The 19,984-nt window shown below is 61.4% G+C and overlaps 2 protein-coding genes across 7 annotated transcripts; one reads left to right on the forward strand and one right to left on the reverse strand.

Moving 5' to 3' along the window:
* The first annotated feature begins 84 nt into the window (after positions 1-84).
* CERS2 (ceramide synthase 2) lies at positions 85-4,265 on the forward strand. 2 transcript variants are annotated; one of them, XM_048929210.1, is made up of 11 exons: positions 85-190; positions 927-1,100; positions 1,653-1,770; positions 1,844-1,962; positions 2,119-2,176; positions 2,262-2,312; positions 2,486-2,578; positions 2,729-2,857; positions 2,940-3,046; positions 3,127-3,280; positions 3,615-4,265. In XM_048929210.1, the coding sequence occupies exons 2-11, from the start codon at positions 928-930 to the stop codon at positions 3,747-3,749; spliced, it is 1,137 nt and encodes a 378-aa protein (XP_048785167.1). In that variant the 5' UTR covers positions 85-190; position 927; the 3' UTR covers positions 3,750-4,265. The 2 variants fall into 2 exon arrangements, with proteins under 2 accessions (XP_048785167.1, XP_048785168.1); XM_048929211.1 differs by lacking the exon at positions 85-190 and adding an exon at positions 214-306.
* Positions 4,266-4,604: 339 nt separating this feature from the next.
* Positions 4,605-19,936, reverse strand: SETDB1 (SET domain bifurcated histone lysine methyltransferase 1). 5 transcript variants are annotated; one of them, XM_048929208.1, is made up of 24 exons: positions 19,247-19,296; positions 18,950-18,978; positions 18,466-18,705; positions 17,347-17,563; positions 16,835-17,007; positions 16,343-16,380; positions 16,118-16,220; positions 15,548-15,715; positions 15,260-15,461; positions 14,062-14,135; positions 13,609-13,799; positions 12,850-13,027; positions 12,396-12,534; positions 10,100-10,243; positions 9,030-9,629; positions 8,742-8,858; positions 8,442-8,611; positions 7,717-8,303; positions 7,515-7,543; positions 7,166-7,298; positions 6,659-6,821; positions 6,149-6,360; positions 5,134-5,222; positions 4,605-4,954 (listed from the first exon to the last, which is right to left on the reverse strand). In XM_048929208.1, exons 4-24 carry the CDS (start codon positions 17,556-17,558, stop codon positions 4,837-4,839), a joined length of 3,840 nt encoding a protein of 1,279 aa, XP_048785165.1. In that variant the 5' UTR covers positions 17,559-17,563; positions 18,466-18,705; positions 18,950-18,978; positions 19,247-19,296; the 3' UTR covers positions 4,605-4,836. The 5 variants fall into 5 exon arrangements, with proteins under 5 accessions (XP_048785165.1, XP_048785163.1, XP_048785164.1 ...); XM_048929206.1 differs by lacking the exon at positions 18,950-18,978 and having other exon boundaries at positions 4,607-4,954; positions 17,347-17,560; positions 19,247-19,936; XM_048929207.1 differs by lacking the exon at positions 18,950-18,978 and having other exon boundaries at positions 4,607-4,954; positions 19,247-19,936.
* Positions 19,937-19,984: the final 48 nt, after the last annotated feature.

Raw genomic sequence — 19,984 nt, forward strand, 5'->3', positions numbered from 1 at the left:
CCCGCCCCCAGACCACGCCCACTCCCCAGGAAAAATCCGGCACGCGCCAGGCCACGCCCACCCCCCGCAAAAGCCCCGCCCCCCGCCCCGGGTCCGCCCGGCGGCGGCGTTGGCGGTGACGTCACTGCCGCCCTCTGCGGGGCGCGGGGGGGGCGGCGGCGGCGGCGGCGCTGAGGCGGCGGGCGGCGGAGTGAGTGGGGCGAGGGGGGCGGGGGGTGGGAGCGGCGCGGTCTCGCGGTCCGGCCGCCATTTTGGCAGCCCCTTCATCCCCCCCCCGCCCCGGGCTCGGAGCTCCGGAAGGCCGCGGTAGGCCCGGGGTGGGACCGGGGCGGCCCCGCGGGGGGGGGAGGGGGATCGGGGAGCGCTTTGGGGCCGCAACGGCGAACGGGAACCGAGGGGTTGGGCGGCTCGGTTCGGTGCCCAAAGGAAACCCGGAGGGCGGCCGTGAGCGCCGCCCGCCCCGCTGCGCCCTGCGGGGAGCCCCGCCGCTTTGTGCCCCGAAGGAAAGGCCGCGATGGGCCGCGGGGATCCGGGAACGGAATGGGCGGGTTAATGATCGCACAGCGCCGGTCAAAGTCCGCGCCGGACCGGAGCGGTCCGCGGGGATCTGCCGTGACCCCAAAGTGGGGGTTTGGGAGCATTGGGGCCCTTTGGAGGCATTAAGGCCCATTGGGGCCCTTTGGAGGCATTGGGGCCGTTTGGAAGCATTTGGGCCCGCTGGGGCTTTGGGGGCATTGGGGCCCTATGGGGACTTTGGGGTCATTGGGGAGCTTTGGGGGTGCTGAGGCCCATTGGGGCCCTTTGGGGTCACTGGGGCTCATTCCCATTCTGGGTGCCGCTTCTCCTTGGTGGCCCCATGGGCTCTTTGGCTCCATGGTTCTGTGCCCTTTGGGGGGGTTTTCACCCCTCACCCCCCCGTCCTGCAGGATGTTCCGGACGCTGTGCAGTTATTTCTGGTGGGAGCGGCTCTGGCTGCCTGCAAACCTCACCTGGGCCGATTTGGAGGATCGTGATGGGCGCGTTTACGCCAAAGCCTCCGACCTCTACATCACCATCCCCATGGCCTTCCTCTTCCTCATCGTGCGGCACCTCTTTGAGACGTGAGTGACAACTGGGGGACCTCCACCCCCATCCCAAGCCTCCACCCCACACCCCCGGCTCAGCCCCATCCCACTCTGGGAGCTGTTGCCCATAGGTGGGCATTCAGGCTGTGTCATCTCAGAGGTCTTCTCCAAGCTCTTGGTTCTGTGGCTCCGCACCCCTCAGGCTCAGCTCTGTGTCTCGGTGGGGGCTCGGGTTGGTGGTCCCACCCCTGGGGGTCTCTGCCTGCCCGCAGCCCCCACTGCGGCGCTGGGGATGCTGTGTCTCCCCCCCACACACAGCTGTGGCTTTGTGCATCCCCCGCATCTGAGCTGCAGTTTGTTGGGCAAACAATGGGGCACAGCCTGAGGTTGGGAACAAACCAGGCTTTGTTGGGAACGGGGGAGAAGGAGCCGCTCTGCATCGCCATGCGGGGCCACGGCGCTGACACCCAACTTGGGGCCATTTGGAGGGAGGGGGGCAGCCCCATAGCGCCCACCCTGCGATCCTGGGTGCTTTGGGGGGCGTCAGCCCGCAGTCACGGGGCTGGGGGTCCGTCTGTCCACCTGCAGGTACGTGGCCACCCCACTGGCCGGGCTGCTGGGTGTGAAGGAACGCGTCCGGCTGAGAGCCGCCCCAAACGCAGTGCTGGAGAAGTTCTACGCCGCCACCTCCAAGCAGCCCAAACAGGTGAGGAGGGACCCCGAGGGGGTGGCGGGGAGGGGGGGCAACACGGCGCTGACGTCCCCGCCGTCCCCCCCAGGCTGATGTGGAGATGCTGTCGAGGAAGAGCGGCTGCTCCGTGCGCCAGGTGGAGCGTTGGTTCCGCCGCCGCCGCAACCAGGACCGGCCCAGCCTGCTCAAGAAGTTCCGGGAGGCGAGGTGAGCGCGGCCTGGGTCCCATCCGGCTGCATTGGAGGTGGAGGCGCCCCGGGTGGTGCAGCCCCCCCTGGGAGGGTGCGATCCGGGAGGTGGGGGTCCGTCCTCGTCCCTCCCCCCCAGCTGCGCCCCTGAGCACGGTCTGCTTCCTTTTTCCAGTTGGCGATTCACGTTTTACCTTCTTGCTTTCATTGCTGGCATGGCTGTCATAGTGGATGTGAGTAGTGCCCCCCACCGCCGTGCCTGGTGTCCCCCCGCCCCCCATTAATGCCTCTCTCTGTCTCTCTCCCCCCGTCCCACAGAAGCCGTGGTTCTACGACCTCCGGGAGGTGTGGAAGGGGTACCCCATCCAGGTGAGCCCCCCCGCCCCGTTCCCACCCTGTGGGGCTGCCCCCCGTTGGATCCCCACACTTCTGGGGGGTCCCCTCCATGCCCAGGGTGGTCCCTCGGTCAATCGATCGATGCCTGCGGTGGGGGGGGGGGGACGATGGAATCCCTGAGCCCCCAACATGTCCTTGGCTTGCAGAGCATCCTGCCCTCCCAGTACTGGTACTACATGATCGAACTCTCCTTCTATTGGTCGCTGCTCTTCAGCATCGCTTCTGATGTCAAGCGCAAGGTGGGACCCCCTGACCCCCCGCCACCCCTCCTTGGGGTTCCGGGTCACTTTTGGGGCACAGGAGGGGTTGGGATGAGGGGGAGCAGCAGGAATGGGGGAGATTGGGGTCCGGGTGACCCCCCCCCCCCACCGCCCCTGTGCCGCACACAGGACTTCAAGGAGCAAATCATCCACCACGTGGCCACCATCATCCTCATCAGCTTCTCCTGGTTTGCCAACTACGTCCGTGCCGGGACGCTCATCATGGCCCTGCATGACTCCTCTGATTACCTGCTGGAGGTACGGCCCCCCCCCCCCCCGCCCCCCCACCCCCACCGTGGGGCTCTGCCCTCCCCCCTCACCCCCCCCCCCCCACCTGCAGTCAGCCAAGATGTTCAACTACGCCAACTGGAGGAACACCTGCAACAACATCTTCATCGTCTTCGCTGCCGTCTTCATCGTCACCCGTTTGGTCATCCTGCCCTTCTGGTGAGCGGGGGGCTGAGCCTGGGGGGGGGGACACGCCCACGGGGGGGGGGTTCTGTAACGGAGCCCCTTCCCCTGCCCAGGATCATGCACTGCACCGTGGTTTACCCCCTGGAGCTCTACCCGGCCTTCTTTGGCTACTACTTCTTCAACGCCATGATGGGGGTGCTGCAGCTGCTGCACGTCTTCTGGGCCTTCCTCATCATCCGCATGGCACACAAGTTCATAACTGGAAAGGTAACGGGGGGGGGGGGAAAGGGGGGGGGGGGTCACAGCCCCCATCTTGGGGGTGTTCACAGCCCTGGTTTGAGGGGGGGTCGGGGGGGTCGGCCCCATTCAGTTTGGTGTGAAGGGGGGGGGGGTGCAGGACCACCGCCCTGGGATAAGGTGGAGGCTGCAGATTGGAGCACAGAGTTGGACGTTGGGCTGCAGTGAAGCTCAAAGCGCTGCAGTGACCCGGGGGGGGGGGGGGGCAGAAAGAAAAGGGCAGCGGTGGGGATGGGAGAAGCTGAAGCCTGGCAGAAAACAGCAGCACTGAGTGACGGCGGCCCCCAATTCCCCCCCCCTGCAGGTGGTGGAGGACGAGAGGAGCGACCGCGAGGAGACGGACAACTCTGAGGAGGAGGAGGAGGCGATGAAGAACGGCCCCCTGTCCAACGGGCATCCCCCCCCCCTCCTGAACAACAACCACCGCAAGAACGACTGAGCGCCTCCCCCCACGGCCGGGGGTCACGCAGTGCCAGGGGTCCCCACCCCCTCCATCCTCCCCCCTCCCTGCTCCAGCAGAGCAAATCGGGGCCCCGCAGAGCCCCTCTGCCCCCCTCAGCCCCCTCTGGGACCGCAGCTCTGGGGAGGGGGGGTGGGAAGCAGCATGGCTGCTCCTCCACCTCACAGCTCCTCTTTGCCTTTCACCCACTGCCTTAACGGGGTCAGAGGCGGCTCCTGCCCTTGGTGCCCCAAACCCCCTCCCCATGTCCCCCCCCATTGATGCCAGTGCTGTGGGAGGAGGGTGGGGGGGGGGGAGGTGACCCCCAAAGCCGAACGGATGAAGTCGTGCTGGGGTTTGGGCCAACGGAGCTGTGGGTCAGCGCTGCTGCGTCCTCCTCCCTCCAGTCCTCTGTCAGTGGGGCTCAGCTGTGCCCCCCCGGAGCCCCTGTGGGCCAGAGGGGGCCAACGAGCAGCGATTCTGTTTCTATTTATTGGGGGGGGGAGAGGGGCAGAGGGGGCTCTGCCTCCTGCAATGAAGGGGGAGCTGGGGGGCGGGGGGGGAAGGACCATTAACCGCCATCAGACCAAAATGTGTCGTTTTGTTTTTGGTTTTGTTCTTGGTTTTGTTTTTTTTTTTTTTCTTTTTTAAAGGTTAAAATATATTAATAAAGTTTAAAAGAAAATAAACAACCACCTCCTGCTGCTGAGCTGCAGTGATACATAAATAATGGGGGGAGGTGGGGGCACGGCGCTGGGAGGGGTGGGAGTAGAAAAGCCCGTTTTATTGCTTGGTAACAACAGGAATTCTTTACATCTCACGGCGGGGGGGGGGGGGGGGGGGGGCTGCTTCCCCTCTCAGCCCCATCACTGATGTTTATTATCACCCCCTCCATTCCCCCCCCAACTCCAAGAGACCCCCAGTGCAACAACGTGGCGGCAACAGCGACCCCCAGCCCCAGCGAACGCAACAGGAGCAGCCGGGGGGCGCTGTGGGGCCGGAGCCCCCCCCCACAGCACGGCTCGGGTGGGGGTGGGGGTGAGAGCCCCCCCGGCAGCTCGCAGTCCGGCTCGCGGGCGCCCCGTGCTCAGAGCAGCCGCCCCCTGCACTCGATGGCCCCGCAGCAGCACAGCAGCTCCTTGCCCTCCACGCTGCCCACCTCGTAGTTGTAATCCCACGTCAGCTCTGTGCCCGCCCGGATCCTCCTGCAAGGAAAGGAGATGAGATGCTGTTCCCCACGGGATGCTGTGGGACAAAGGACCCCCCCTCAGCCCCCTCCTCTGCCCCCCACCTCCCAGCCAGGAGGGGAAGCCTGGGTCCAACCCCACAAAGGGACGCAGCCCCAGACGGCAGAGATCCCAGCGCCACCCCCTCCTCCATTTACTTGCTGGCGAAGAAGGCGACCCAGGGGAAGCGCAGGTCGTGGGTGTCCACAAAAACGTTCTGCACGAAGAGGTTGGGACTGCAGCTGTGCTGCAAAGGGAACAGAGCTGTGGGTGGGGAGTGAGCCCTGGGGGGGGCAGAAACCCTCACCAATGAGTGGCACCCCTGAAAGCACCGCAGCCCACATCACCGTCATCACCGTCATCACCATCATCACCATCATCATCACCATCATCATCACCATCATCATCACCATCATCATCACCACCATCATCACCACCATCACCACCATCATCACCACCATCATCACCACCATCATCACCACCATCATCACCACCATCATCACCACCATCACCACCATCACCACCATCACCACCATCATCACCACCACCATCATCACCACCACCATCACCACCACCATCACCATCATCATCACCATCATCATCACCACCACCACCATCATCACCACCACCATCACCACCACCACCATCACCACCACCATCACCACCATCATCACCACCATCATCACCACCATCACCACCACCATCACCACCACCATCACCACCACCATCACCACCATCATCACCACCACCATCATCACCACCACCATCACCACCACCATCACCACCATCATCACCATCATCATCACCATCATCATCACCATCATCACCACCACCATCACCACCATCATCACCACCACCATCACCACCACCATCACCACCACCACCATCACCACCATCACCATCCCACTGCATCCTGCATCACCCCAATGCAGCCCATATTGTCCCAATGCATCCCACTGCACCATTCCAATACATCCCACATCCTCATCCCACTGCATCCCACATCACCTCACACCATCATCCCACTGCAGCATTCCAGTGCATCCCACATCATCCCTCCTCATCCCATTGCATCCTAATACACCCCACATCCTCCCCCCAATGCATCCCACTGCATCCCCCCCCCCCATCCCCCCTGCCCTCCCCCCAGCTCTCCGGCAGCCCTGTGCTCACGTTGAGGTAGCGGCCCAGGTTCCCCTCCAGTTTGGCATCAATGATGTAGCAGGACTCCTCTCCATCGTAGAACTGCCGCGTCGTCCTGCAGACCGGAGCGCTGTCGCCCTTCTCGGCTGCCGCCATGTTGGTGGATTTGATGGCGATGCCGTGGGTGGATTTCAGGGCGAAGCCCCGCGTGGATTTCACGGCCACCTGCCTCTTCATGGGCCCTGCAGGGGGGCGAAGGCCGGGAGGAATCCACACCGCCGGCAGCCCCAGCTGCCTGTGGGACCCCCCTCCCCAGGCACAGAGCGCTGTGCCGCCCACCCCCCTGCACAAAGCTGAGTCCTGGGCCCTTTGGAACCGAGAGACGCCCAGCTTCTGCTTCCGCCCGGCTCAGAAACCTCTGAGTGCAGCTCAGCTCCACGCAGCTGCAGGGCGGCTCCTGCCAGCGCCCTCCTCACCCTCCCACGTCCTGTGAGCAGCAGCGCAGCGCTGTGGGGCAGCCCCTCGCCTCCCCTCGCTCACCTGAACCGCAGGGGTTCTTCTTCTCATCCCCTTCCTCCTCCTCAGAGCCCGATGAAATGGTCTGGATGTCGTCGCTGTCGTTGGCAGCGCCCTGGGGCTGCCCCTCCACCTTGGGCCCGTTGTCCCCGTCGCTGTCGGTGCTGCTGGACAGGGTCAGCACGTCCTGCAAGTATCGCAGCTCCTGAGCGGCGCTGCCCCCAGAGCCCCATCCCAGTAAAGGAGCCCCCCCACCCTGCAGGCAGCTGGCAGGGGCTGAACCACGCGGTGCTGGGGCTCCGGGGGAGGCTGGGCTCCTTGAGCCTCCAGGGAAACCCACAGGGGGGGGGACAACCCCCCATAGTGCACAGCATCCTCGACCCTGGGTGCAGAGCGCTGCGCCATCCCACTGCACAGAAGCTGAGGCCTGGGGCCTTCAGCCCTGAGAGACCCAAACCAGCCTGGGAATCTCAGCCAGGAGCCACTGGCAGTCAAAAGAGAGCAGCAGCTGACAGCCATGGGGCAGCTCACCTCGGCGGGGGGCTGCAGGGGCCCCGAGTGCCGCCTGCTCTGCAGCAGAGCCGTTTTGCTGGTGGGTCTGCGCAGCCCCTCCAGTTTGGGGGGGCTGGGGTTGTAGCCATACAGCCTGCCCAGGTCGCTGAGCCTGCAAAGGGAGGAGAGGAGCTCAGAGGTGGTTGGGAAGGCAGAGCTCAAACAGCACCTCTGAGCCCCCCCGACTACTCAGATCCCTCTGGTGCAGCTTAACGACATCAAAAAGAGGTGGAGAGCAGCCACAGAACCACAGCAAGTCATTGCAAGGCAAATTTGGAAAGAATAAGTAATAATAAACAGCAGGCAAATAGGATTGAAGGAACCTTACCCCGGGACTTTGCTTGAATCTTCAGGTTCCTGCAGAAGGAAGAAACGCAGAGGATGAAAACTCCTCCTTGTCTTTGTGGCTGCCCCAGAAGGGCCCATTTACCACCCACCCTCCACCGGGGCTCCAGGTCCCCTCCTCGGGGCAGAGGACGAGCACAGAGCACCGAAACCCCCCCACCACGGGGCTGCGCCCCCCAGCTCACATCCTTCCTCGGCGCCTTCGCCTCTCCCTCCGCGCCCCCCGGCGCAGCATCAGCCCTGCAGCCTTTGGCCTCCCCTCCTTCGCTCATCTTGAAGGACGAGGTGCTGTCGTTGTCCTGGAAGCTGTCAGACACGCTGTTGGAGCTGAGCCACGAGGCCACCTTGTTCTTGGAGGTCTCCTCGGACACGGGCAGCTTGCAGGAGGCGGCTGCCGCAGCCTCATCGTGGCCGACCTGCGGCGTGAGCCCCGAGTCCTTGGAGGCCGTTTCCGAGAGGCCGTTCTCCTTCTGCCCGCGGGTTTGTCGCCTCGTGGCGTAGCTGCGCCACACCGAGCTGGCATTGAAGCCCTCGTCCTTGCAGAAGTTGTCATCGGAGCTGTCCTCGTTGGACTCCTCCTGCTCCTCCGTGCCCGTGTTGTCCTCCTCGTCGTCCTTCAGGTCCACCCCGCTGCTGTCAGACGAGCACTTGGCGTCGCTCTCGTAGCCCTCCTTGAAGTTCTCCACGCTCTCGATGTGATCCAGGTTTGCAAAGTACTCGTCCCCCATCTCCAAGCCCTCTTTGTCGGCGAAGTCATCCGTGAGGATTTTCCCTGGTCGGCAGAAAAGCAGCGCGAGTTTCCAGCCGCACCGACAGCCCAGCGCCGCAGCCCCGCTGGGAGCAGAGCTGGGTTTGCGCCGCGCCTCGGGCTCCGCTCCGCTGCCCCCTGCAGCCGAAGCCTCGGCCCTACCTGCGTAGATGCAGACGAAGGAGCCCTTGGCGATGTCATCGAGGCAGCGGATGCCCCAGCCCTTGTTCTGAGTCTTGAACAGCTGCAGCCTGACCTGCAGCCCGTGCTGCACCAGGCGGTTGGTGCACATGTTGACGTTGCATTTGCACCTCTTGTTACACTCATAAACCCTGAATGAAAGGAGAGCAGCGTCAGCTATCAGAGAGCAGGGCTGTCCTCCCTGAGGCAGGCAGGGGAGGGGAGGCCAATAACAGAGAAGGAGGAAAGCAGAGGAGGAGAGGGGAGGGGGCGCACGCTCACCCAGTTGGGAGGCACTCCTCCAGCCTCTTGTGCTGGTACCCCGAGTTGGGGTTGATCTGCCCCCCCGGGGTGCAGCCAGTTGCTTGGACCGTCAGCTGGTGACAGGCGCACTTGGATCTGCAGGCAGAGAGGAATAAAACTCAGCCGAGCCCCCAGAGAATCGATCCTGCACGCGGCTTCGGCAGGCAGGGAAAGCCGAGCCCCGGGGGCGAAGCCGCTGCCCCACAGCGCCCAGCCGCGGTTCGCAGAGCCGAGCGCAGGGGAGGCGGAGCGGCGGGCGCCACCTACTTGTCCCTGCAGCCGTCCCTGCAGTCGCAGCCCACCAGGAACTCCCAGCCCGTGTTGATGAAGACCCCCTTGCCGGGGATGCGCTCCTTGCTGTAGGCCACCTGCGGCGGCGGCGTGCCGTCGATCTCGTTGACGCAGGACAGCGGCACGTCCTCGCGGCCCCTGGTGATGTCGGCGATGTAATAGAAGGGCTTGTAGGGCTGGAATTTGCGGTCCACCAGGACGTAGGGATCCAGGCAGAACATCTCCAGGAAGAGGAAGTCGCAGTCGGTCTCGAAGAGGTAGCGCTCGATCTCGGCCATGCTGCGCAGGCAGAGCCCGCACGGCGTCTTGTAGATGACATGGAAGCCCATCTTGCGGTTCACCCTGCGGCGCGCCGTCATCCTCCTGAAGTCGTAGAGCAGGGGGATGAGCAGCGGGTTGCGGCTGCGGTACTGGTCACTGCGCAGGGGCCGCACGCGGGACAGGCAGGCGTAGCTGCAGACGTGGGGGAGGTAGAAGAGCTTCTCCAGCGGCGCGCGGTACGACGGCTCGTTGGGCACCCGGTCCAGCATCCCGTGGAAGGGCTGCACTGAGCCGGCCGGACCGGAGGGGAAGCTGCTGTGGGGAAGGCGGACGGTGAGCGGCCGGGGCGGCGGGAGGCGAGGCGCCCCACTGCTGGCTTTGCTCTGCTGAGGGAGGGAGCATCGCCAGCAGGCGTTTCTGAACGGGAAACCGCCGCCAGAAGGGAGCGCAGGAGGCAGCAAAAAGCTGCACACAGATCAGCAGCTGTGGGGCAGTGAGACAAAGCTGCCACCATGGAGGAGCCACCTGCCGACACAGATTAACCCTCAGAAGCCGCAGAACATTCATAGGAACTCCAGCCCTTTGCAGACAAGCCTTTCCAGAGGCTCTGGGCAGGGGTGAGGACTGGGCAGAAGCGATAAGAGGCTTCCCCAGCTCACACCAACGACAAAAGACAGCCAGCAGTTGTCAGGGAGGGACAGCGAGGAAAGGAGGTGACAAACGATTGGGACCAGGCAGAAGGCAAAGCAAAGCAACCCCAAATCCCAGGGTTCTGCTGTGCTCACCGATGCTGCTGGGCTGCAGCCGCCCTTCCTGGCGCGTCGTTCAGCACGGGCGGCGAAGGCGACGACTGCCCCGAGCCGGGCCGGAAGGATGTGCTCTTCTTGGCCACCTGCTTCCTCGACTGGGCCAGCAGGCCGTCAGAGCACCTGCAGGAGGGAAAAAGGGCAGCAATTGGCAAGGTGCAGCAGCCCCATTCGCCCCGGGTTACTGCCAGCATCCCGCCAACACACAGGGAGCAGATCCATCCTCACAGCCGTGCAAACCCCAGCGCACGGCGCAAACAATCCTGCAGCAGCCCTACAGCGAGAACTGACACACAGCTGGGTGCTGCAGGGCACCAAGAAACCCCGCAGCAGCAGGAAGGAGCACTCAGAGCCCGGGTCTGTGCTTCAGCACCGAGCAGGGGAGGAATCAGAGGTACAGAGCCCCCCTTGGTCCGTGCCAAGAACAAAACCAGCTGAGACATGGGGACGTAAGGCCAGCAGGCACAGAAGGGCTCAGGGGAGCCCTGACGGCCCTGCAGGGGATGCGCAGCAGCAGAGCAGAGCTGCAGAGCCTCAGTCCACTTCCAGGGCTGAAACAGAACGCAGCCCAGCCAGCCGCTGGCTTCCTGCAGGTTGAAGAACACAGCTGTTGCTGGGGCAGGAAGCAGCAGCAAACCCTGCCTGAAAGGGAGGCGAAAAGCACCTTTAAAACTGCAGGAGCAAGAGAACAAGGCTGCTGTCAGCAGTGTTACAAAGGAACAGCAGTGAGCAGCTCTGTGGCACCACAGCAAGGCTGAAAGCGGAGCTGGACGTGGAGGAGAGCTGGCCCTCCCTCAGCAAATAAAACAGGGCAGCAAAGGAACCATTCTCTCACTTTTAATACTCTCAGAAACAACGTTTAACCCCAAAGCATTCCTGCAGACACAGCGTGCTGCTCAGGGCAGCGATGGGGAAGGGCTGGCTTGGAAGCAGCCCGGTACTTAAAGGCAGGACAAGGAAACGTCTGCAGTATCTGCTGATTCGATCTGACAGCAAGATCCTGAACCAAAGCCACGGTCAGGAGAGGGAAGGAAAAGGTTTCTGTGAGGATGGCTGAACGGGAGCACAGAGATTCAGGGGCAGGGAGCTGCAGACCCCGGCCCTCCAACACCAGCGCCTTCCTGCTGTGCCGGGCAGCTCGGGTGCCCCACGGCCCCCTGTCCTGGGGGAGCCCCCACGCAGGAGCCAGCACTGCTTTCTGGGCTCCTCCCTTGGCACAGCATCCCTCCTTTTGGTTCTGCTGGAGAACAGGGGCCGGATTGCAGCTTCAGTTCTCACATCTCGGTCAGGATGGCACAAGAAGTGCATTTCCTACTGGATCCCCACATCCAGGGGCAGCCGAGTCCCACTGCACTGCTTTTGGAGGGGAATCCCACGCTGAGAAGGGAGCTTTGGGGGCAGACGGGGTTCTTACACACTGCTGCAACTACAGAGCATCTGGGGAGTAAAACTTCACGTGCTGCACGGCTTCCCCACAGCCGGGGCATCTCCCCTCTCCTCTCAGCCCATGCAGCAAAACGCAGCGAGAGCAGAACACGTGCTGGCAGGGGGTCAGGCGTCCGTAAATTCGGATGGGAAATCCGCAGTGGTGACAAAAATGAACGGGGGCAGCTTCCCTCTCCCCTGTGAGGCTCTCGGGGTCCCAGAGCACACCCTCAGCTGGCCCGCTCTTCTCACACACGCTCCCTCCATCACCGTGTTCAGTCCTTCCTCCATCCAGGCCTCCTTCTGCACCATCCTGGCCCTCCACGCCGGTCCCCCCCGGGCCCCCAGCAGCAGGAGATGCGTGGGGAGCTCGGATGGAGCTCAGAGTGAACACGTTTGGTCCACGAGCACCCGGACCAACAGCTGATCCCGAGTTCTCAGCGCTCTGTAAGCCATTGAGTTGTGCCAGCAGGTCGGTCCAAGCAGAGGAATGCAAGGCAGCCGAGGACCAAAGCCTGGACGTGACACGAGGGAGCAATTCAGATTTTCAGAAGAGAGGCAGCAAGCTTCCTAACTCGGAAATGCAGCAACGTGTGCGAAGCTTCAGCCCTGGCCAACAGTGGGCACCTGGCTCAGGGGCGCTCGGCTCCCCGCCCCCAGCATCTCCTCCTGCAGCCTTTCCTCTCGGCTCCCCAGAAGCAAAACTAGAAACATCTGCACAGCCTGGCACCGAGCAGAGCCACGAAGCAGATCTGCACCCGAGGGCTCTGCTACGCGACGAGGGCAGCGCCCAAAGGGCCGAGCACCGCAGACGGAGCGCAGAGCGGCACAGAACGGATCCGGTACTTACTCCATCTCAGAGGGCGGCGGGGAGGGGGGCTGCGCTGCCAGCGAGGCCGCCTGCATCTGCTCCAGGGGTTTGTACTGCGTCCCAGCTCCAGTCAGATCCTGTGTGTACTGCACCACGGGGCCTTTGCTCCGCACAGCGCCTTGGGGGAGGAACGAAGGAGCTCAGTATCGACCCGGGGTCCTCACAGCAGCCAGGTCGTCCCACCAGCCACAGAACGCTGATGCGGTCGCCGAGGCGAGCGGCACAAAGCACTGGCCATTAACAGGGGCCACTGGCAAAGCTGTGAGTCGCAGCCAACCGACCCAGGCCGATTCTGCCCGTTTCTGCTGCATCCAGCAGGCAAAGCCGCTGCAAATCCTGCCCCTCTGGGAGCTCAGCTAAAAACCACCACAAAACACACAGCCAACGACCCCAGGATTCCCAGACACACAGGAAAGCAGAAAACGCTCCATACCAACATTGGGCCGAGTCCTCGCCTGCCCACCCTGCTTCTTTTCCTGGGTGGAGGCAGTGGAGGTTTTCATGCTGAACATGGGCTCGAGGCGCGTGGATCCGCGGTAAATCCACTCGCAGCGTTTGTCATCCTGCAGCAAGGAGAACGCAACACTCACAGCATCTACAGCAAGAGCTTCCTGGATGGGGGACGCAGAGCCAGGAAACGTTAGTGATGCTTCTAAAGCCAGCAGAACGCAGCTGAGAAGAGGTAAAGCATTGATGTGAAGGCTTATGGAAGGTCATGCAAACAGTGAATGGCGCCCAGGTGCTGTTATTTAGGCAAGAAGGGACCCAAGCAGGCACCAAAGTGCTGCTCGGCTGCAGTGTGCACAAGCTGAGCCTGCAGAATCCTGCAGCTCTGCTCAGCTGCTCAGAACAGCACTCCTAGTGAGCAGAAGGAGCTGCTGGGAGCTTGCAGCAGCAGAGGAGCGGGACAGAACTGCTGCAGACGATGAGTTCTGTTCTGTAACCCTCTGTAAAGCACCTTGCATGCACAGCTGTGGGAGCGAACCGCAGTCAAAAGGGCTTTTGGAGCTTTCATCACGCAGATCAAAGCCTCACCTTCCCAGCAAAGCACAGAGCAGCAGAACGTGTGCCTGCTCCAGAGCCCCATCTGACCCCAGCAGGGAAACCGGGCTCCAAAGGCCCACAGGTTCGGCTCCACACACAGAAACGCCCCCATCCTCCCACCTCGATGGCAGAGCAGCAATGGCCGTACCAGGAAGAGGATTTTGACCAGACTGCTGTCCACCTCCTCCACCCTGGATTTCCACCAGGTCCCCTCCCACTCGGTTTTGATCAGCTGGCCGCTCTTCAGCAGCACCATGGGGCGGTTGGGGTAGGCACTGATGTACTCCTCAATGAAGTCCCGGCACGACACGTCCTCTATGTCCTCCCACGTCTTCTTAACTGCACAGAAAGGGAGAGAAACGAGGTTGGGGGAAAGGTCCTTTGGCTCCTTTCCAAATGCATTTCAGCTCAGGGCAGCAGGGGCGCAGCCACGCCGATGCCCCCAGGCAGGGAAGCTGCCTCCCATTCTGCGTGCAGAGCGAATCTCCAGGAGCACAGCACTGAGATGTGCGACCTTCGTGCTCCAGATGAGCTCCTCGCGTGCCCACAAGCGCCCTGAGTGACCCAGCAGGAGGACGCAGGGGAGGCAGAGGTCACTCACGCGGCCTGCAGACCGGGTACAGCTCCCACTCCTTGACGTACGAAGCGTAGCCATCGTCAAAGAAGATCAAGAACCTGCATAACAGCACAGAGAACCCAGGTGGAGAGCTGGGCTTGGAAATGCCACTGAATGAAGCAGAGAAACCCCACTGCCACCCAAAAATGGCCCGGCTCAGGCGAGGCACCTGAGGACAGGCAGAACTGATTGCTGCTGCCTCCCTCAGTGCTTCTGAACGGCTCTGCCCAGCCCTGAGCTCCGTCTGCACTCCCAGAGGACACACAGAAGCTGCCCAAAGGCTTCCCAGCAGCACAGCACAGCCAGGCCCTCTCCCCCCCATCCAAACCTCTGTGCCTCCACCACAGAGCTGCAATGATGGGGAAAAACAAGGAGTTTCATTGCTCCTGATCTCCACAAAGATATTTGCAGAGCCTCTGGGCAGCAGCTCTTCTGCTGGGACTGAGAGCAGCAGAGGAGAGAGCTGGGGGACACACAGGATGTGTGCGTGGAAGAGCCCAGGGCTGCAGGGGAGATGGGGCCCACGAGGCTGAACCGCAGCGGTGAGGAAAGGAGATAAGGAAGAAAGATAAGAACAAAAACATGCCCCCAAGTAGCAGTTGGGAGGCAGGGCTGTGCCAGGGTTACGAGAGATCAGCACAACAGCCAGGAGGAGCACGTTTGTAACACGACCGACAGGCACAGAGCTCTGCCCAGCTCCCCACACTTATCAGATGGGACCTCGCACGGCTGGGCGCAGCCACGGCTGAGCGTGGGAGGCTGATAAAACCCTCTGTGAGTCTTCCCAGAAAGACCACAGAGCAAAAACCACATCCAAGGGAGCTGCCTCTCATCCGCACGCAGCTGGGACTGCTTTCGACCTGCTGCTGCTCCTCCTGATGTGCCCAGGCAACACTGCTGGCACAAAACACCTCGGGGCTCCTCCTTCCTCCTGCCAGGCCCTGAGCAGGGCGGGCTGATATCTGCACCATCATCTGAACTACCAAACACAACTTCTGACTCAGGGATCTGAGCAACACAACAGAGGCTCCACCCAAAGCACTCGTGGATAAGAACAAGTGAGGAAACGACACTGAGCGCGGCCCTGGGGAGGTCAGAAAGCAGCTCAGCTGCCACTTCAGCACGTTTCCTTCTCACTAATAAGAAAAACAAGAATAAAACGGCGGCGGAGGAGAATGAATACCTGTCTTTGTTCTTCACGTTTGGTGTTTCAGCCACGATGCCAGCATACAGCCAGACCTGATCCCCATCTTTGTACTTTGCCACAACTCTGCTCCCAACGTAGTGTTTGTCTGGGGAGGGGTGATAGTCGTAAGCAATGTGATTGCCAGACAGCAAACTCTTCCCCTTGTTGTCGAACTTCACTTTGTACTTCTTCCCAGCACCTGAAAGACGTTCCAGCAGGGCGGGCTCAGCGAAGGCATGGCGATTCCACGCGGGAGGAGCTGAGCTCCGCTGACTCTGAACCTACCGACCGTCTGGATGGCGATCAGAGTCCCTTTGTGCCACGTTTTGGTTCTCTTCTTGCCCAGGATCCTCATGCCCACCTTCAGATCGCCATCGTTGCTGAGGTCGCCCACCCCCACGGCCGGTCCAGCAGACTGCAGAGCACCAGGCGCCTGCTGAGGGGTTTGTGCATCTGCCCAGAAACAGCCGCGTCACAAACGAGCCAGGGATTCGCTCTGCTGTGCTTCAACTGCAAGCACATCTGTCAGACCTGGAGCAGGGAGCAGCTCTGCTCTGCTCTGCTGTGCTGCCAGCAGCCGAGTGCCTGAGCCCCGGAGGACGGAGCCACCAGCGAGGGAGGACGGCACAGCGCTGAAAGGCTCTCATGGCACAGGAACTCCAAATATTTGCACTTAAGGAGGATTTCCAGAAACAAAATGGGATCTGCACGCCCCACCAGGTCTTCCCAACAGGGAAAGGAAAGAGCAGAGCTGTGTTTTTCCTCCCCAAAATGAAAACCAACGGGCCCAGCATCGAGGCTGGGGCCACACGAGTGGCAGCACACAGCAGGCAGCTGCAGGACACTCACACTGACCTCTCACTGCCTCCTGGGCAGTGTTTGTTCTCCTGTGCACAGCATCCATAAACTTCTGAACGTCCTGGGCCGACCTCCTCATTGCTGCCATGGCTTCCCTCAGCTGAAGGGAAGGAAAAGAATGTGAAAGAGTGGGGATTTTCAGCCTCGCTGAATACAACGATGTCCTGTGCCAGCAAAACCCCACTGCAGAGGTGCACCGCGATCAGATCTGTGCCAACTCACCAGGGTCTGATCCTTGGGAACCTTGGGACTGCTATCGCCTGGGGTTAGAGAGAAAAGAAGTGGTTTAAAACACAGTGGGGAGGAAGAATGCACCCTAAAAAGTCACCGAAAGAAAAGGGACCAGAGGGAAGCCTCTGTTCAAAAGCATCCCCTGATCCTGCCAGGAAATTCACTCAAAAAAGGCAATTTTACTTCCAATCACTTCTAGATGCAAGAAATGCATCTGCAGCTCCTCCACAGCAAAGGACGTCCACTGTTTGACGTGGACAACAATTAGTCCCAGCTCAGCACCTGACGGCCTGAACTCCAGGCACTGTGGGGCCCCGGCAGACCATGGCAGTGCTGATGTCCCCCATGTGAGCTCACGGCTCCCATCTGCTTCAGGGCCACCGTGGCTGATGGGCAGCTCTACAGCACCCCGTTCTGATCCCCCTCTGCTCCAGGATGCTCCCATCCCCGCTCCTTCCTCATCACCACAGTAAGACACTGAACTGTTCTTCCAGCCCGAATCAATACTCATGATGTCGTCGTCGTCATCATCTGGGATCTCAATCACTTCTGTGGGTTTGGCAGCCAAGTCCTCCTCCTCAGAGCTGCTCTCACGGTAATCCAGGCCCAGTTTGGAGTACAGATCCTTCACCAACATCTCACATTTGTGAAAGTCTCTGAGGTGGGAAGAAAGAAAGAGGGAGAGGCAAGAAAAGATAAAGTGAGTCCAGATGTAAATCCCACAGCATTGCAGAGAGAAACAGGAACCACTGGGCAGCTCAAAATTAAACACAGCCACCGTGAAGAGGGAGAAGTATCCACAAGAGGGGTTCACAGTCAGGGGGGCTGATTTTAATCATCCCTCAATAATCACATACAAGTCAACCAGCACGGTGTCAGCCTACTGGAAGGGAAACAGGCAGCGCTCAGAGATCAGCCTTCGCCACCCGATCTGCCTCATCTCTGCTCTCCGAGACCCAACGCAGACACACAGCCGCAATTCCAGGTGAGCTCACCTCCAAGCATCATCGAAGAGGCGATCGACATGCGCCACCTCCTCTTCCTTCTGCTTCACACACACCTCCAGCTCCTCCAGCTGCTGCTTCTTCTGCTTCACGTACTCAGACTTCTCCAGCTCCTTGTTGATGATGTCCTCCAGCTCCTCCATGGAGATTCCCATCTCCTCCATCACTTCTTTTTGCAGCTCTTTGATGTCCTGGCAATCCATTTCTGCTGCACCCGGAACCACAGAGGGGTGAGGCCGCCGTTTCCCCGCCCCCGTTGCTCCGCTCCATCCCGCCCGCCTCCCGCTGCCCTACAGCTCACGTTTCTCCCCCAGTCCCACCCTCCAGCCCTGAAAACGCAAAGATCCAACGTCTCTCTGAGGAAGGGAACGCAGAGGGGCCGTGCTGCCCAACGGGGACCGGGTCCCACCGCCGTGCCGGGGACGCAGCCAGCGGCACACGGAGCTCCTCCCGCTCCCCTCGGCCCCAAACCCCCCCAGACTCCCCCGCGCTCCTCACCCCGCCCCGCTCCCTTCCAAACCCCTCAGCCCCCCCCAGCCGCCTCACAAACCCCCTCAGCCCCCCCCGCTCCCTTCCAAACCCCTCACCGCTCTCCCCCCCCTCCCCGCCTCACCAACCCGCCGTCCCCGCGCCCACCTCGGCCCCGCGGCCCAGCCCGGCCCCCTATTGCTGGGATGGAGGCTGAGGAAGGGGTCGGGGGCGCTGGACCGGACGTTACATGCCGTCACTTCCGGTACTTAGAGGAAGTCCCGTTCCTCCCACTTGAGGCCGGCGTTGCACTACGCATGCGTGAGAGGCGGGCCGCCGCTGTGAGCGGCGGAAGTGAGCCAAGGCGCATGTGCGAGAAGAGCGGCTGGGGGGAGCCTTAAAGGGGCCGCGTCCCTGTAAAGGCTCAGCACTGCCACCCAGGGGACAGAAGGGGTCCGGGCCGGGGGGGTTCTGAGGGTTTTGAGGAAGGGAAGAGAAGAATGGCTGGGGCTCTCAAGGAGATGGAGGACCCTGGGGTGCCAGAGGTAATGGAGACTTGATGATCTTTAAGGTCTTTTCCAACCTGAGCAATTCTACGTTTCCATGAGAGCCTTGGGGGCCGGGATGAAGCTCTGGGCTCACCCAGTGGGGAAGGAGAGCCGCGAGTCGCTGTGCTGGGGGTCCGGAGGGGACTCAGTTGATCTGCTCCTCCTCCCAGGTGGAGGTGGGGATGGCGCTGTAGGGGTCGATGATGAGCTTGGCGCAGTGAACCATCACGGCCAGCAGGAAGAGGCACGTGAGCACCACGAAGGCGATGGCGAAGCCCTGATCCACGTCGATGGCCATGCGGGAGGCACTCAGGCGTGCAGCCCCAGCCACATCCTGCAGGGCAGAGGAGGGTGGAAGAACAGGAGCAGCAATCACAGCACAAAGCACCCCACTGTTCCCAGTGGCATCCCTTCCAGCTTCCCTTCCCTGCACAGCCTGCCCACTTTCCAGGAAAACCCGGGTTAAAATATGCCATTAATGTTGGGTACAGCCATACTGGTGGTTGTTAGGCACAGCAGGGTTTGGCTGAGCCCCCACAGAATCGGGGAAATCATGGAATCACAGAATCACAGAATACCTCGAGATGGAAGGGACCAGCAAGGATCTCTGAGACCAGCAGACGTGGCTCGGGTTAGGAGGGGACAGGAGCATGTGGGAAAGCCATGCCAAGCAAACAGAGGTGTGCAAACAAGAGCAGAAGAGAAGGTTTGTTCAGGCTGGTGCCAGAAAAGCCACCGAACTTACAGATTTGTTTGTGTTTATAACACACCAGGGGTGAGCAAACACAGCCTCCATGAATGCCATCACCCTACTGAGGTGGGACCCCAACCCCCCAGTTCTGAACCCTGTCCTGTGTGTGCTGAGCGCCCCTTACCTCTCTCCAGATGGACAGACAGACGGACTGCCTGGCCCTGTGTCCTGCTGTCTGTGGCTCTCCCCAGTCAATCAGCCTCATGAATAATGCAGGGACACGGTGACGTTGTGGCCTGCTGTCACCTCATCGGGCTTCATGAATACTGCAGAGACACAGAGGCACTGGGGCTGGACTTCACCCCTCTGGGCCTCATCAATACTGCAGGGCTGTGGTGACATCGGGGCCATCAAAGACACCGCAGACACACAGCAGCATCACCTTTCAGCTGCTCCCTGCAATGGGAGAAGCGATCCTGTGGATTAAAGGGGTCACAAAGCACTCAGCACCTCCTGCCAGGCTTTGTGTGTGGCTCTGGTTGAGCAAACTGGGACCCCCCTGAGCAGACAGCGCTGGGTCCCTCGCCTCCCCCCGGCCCGTGGGGTGACCTGCAGTGGGGCAGGGGCTGCCGTGGGCTCTGAGCAGTGCAAAGCTTTGAGAACTGCGGCACTGAGCTCCAAGCTGCTCTGCAGTTTGGAGCTGCCAAAGAGCGGTGCAGGAAGGAGCAGCACCTCCAGCAGCACTGCCTCTCAGTTTTGTTGTGTTTGTTATATTATCAACCCAAATCCCACTGCTGATCCCCATCCCCAGATCAATCCAAATCCCAATCTCAACCTGAATACCAGTCCAAATCCCAGCTTCAATCCCACTCTAGATCCCAATCCCTATCTCAATCCCCACCCCACTTTAAATCCCAATCCC

The sequence above is a fragment of the Lagopus muta genome, chromosome 29, assembly GCF_023343835.1.
Source record: "Lagopus muta isolate bLagMut1 chromosome 29, bLagMut1 primary, whole genome shotgun sequence".
NCBI lineage: Eukaryota > Metazoa > Chordata > Aves > Galliformes > Phasianidae > Lagopus > Lagopus muta.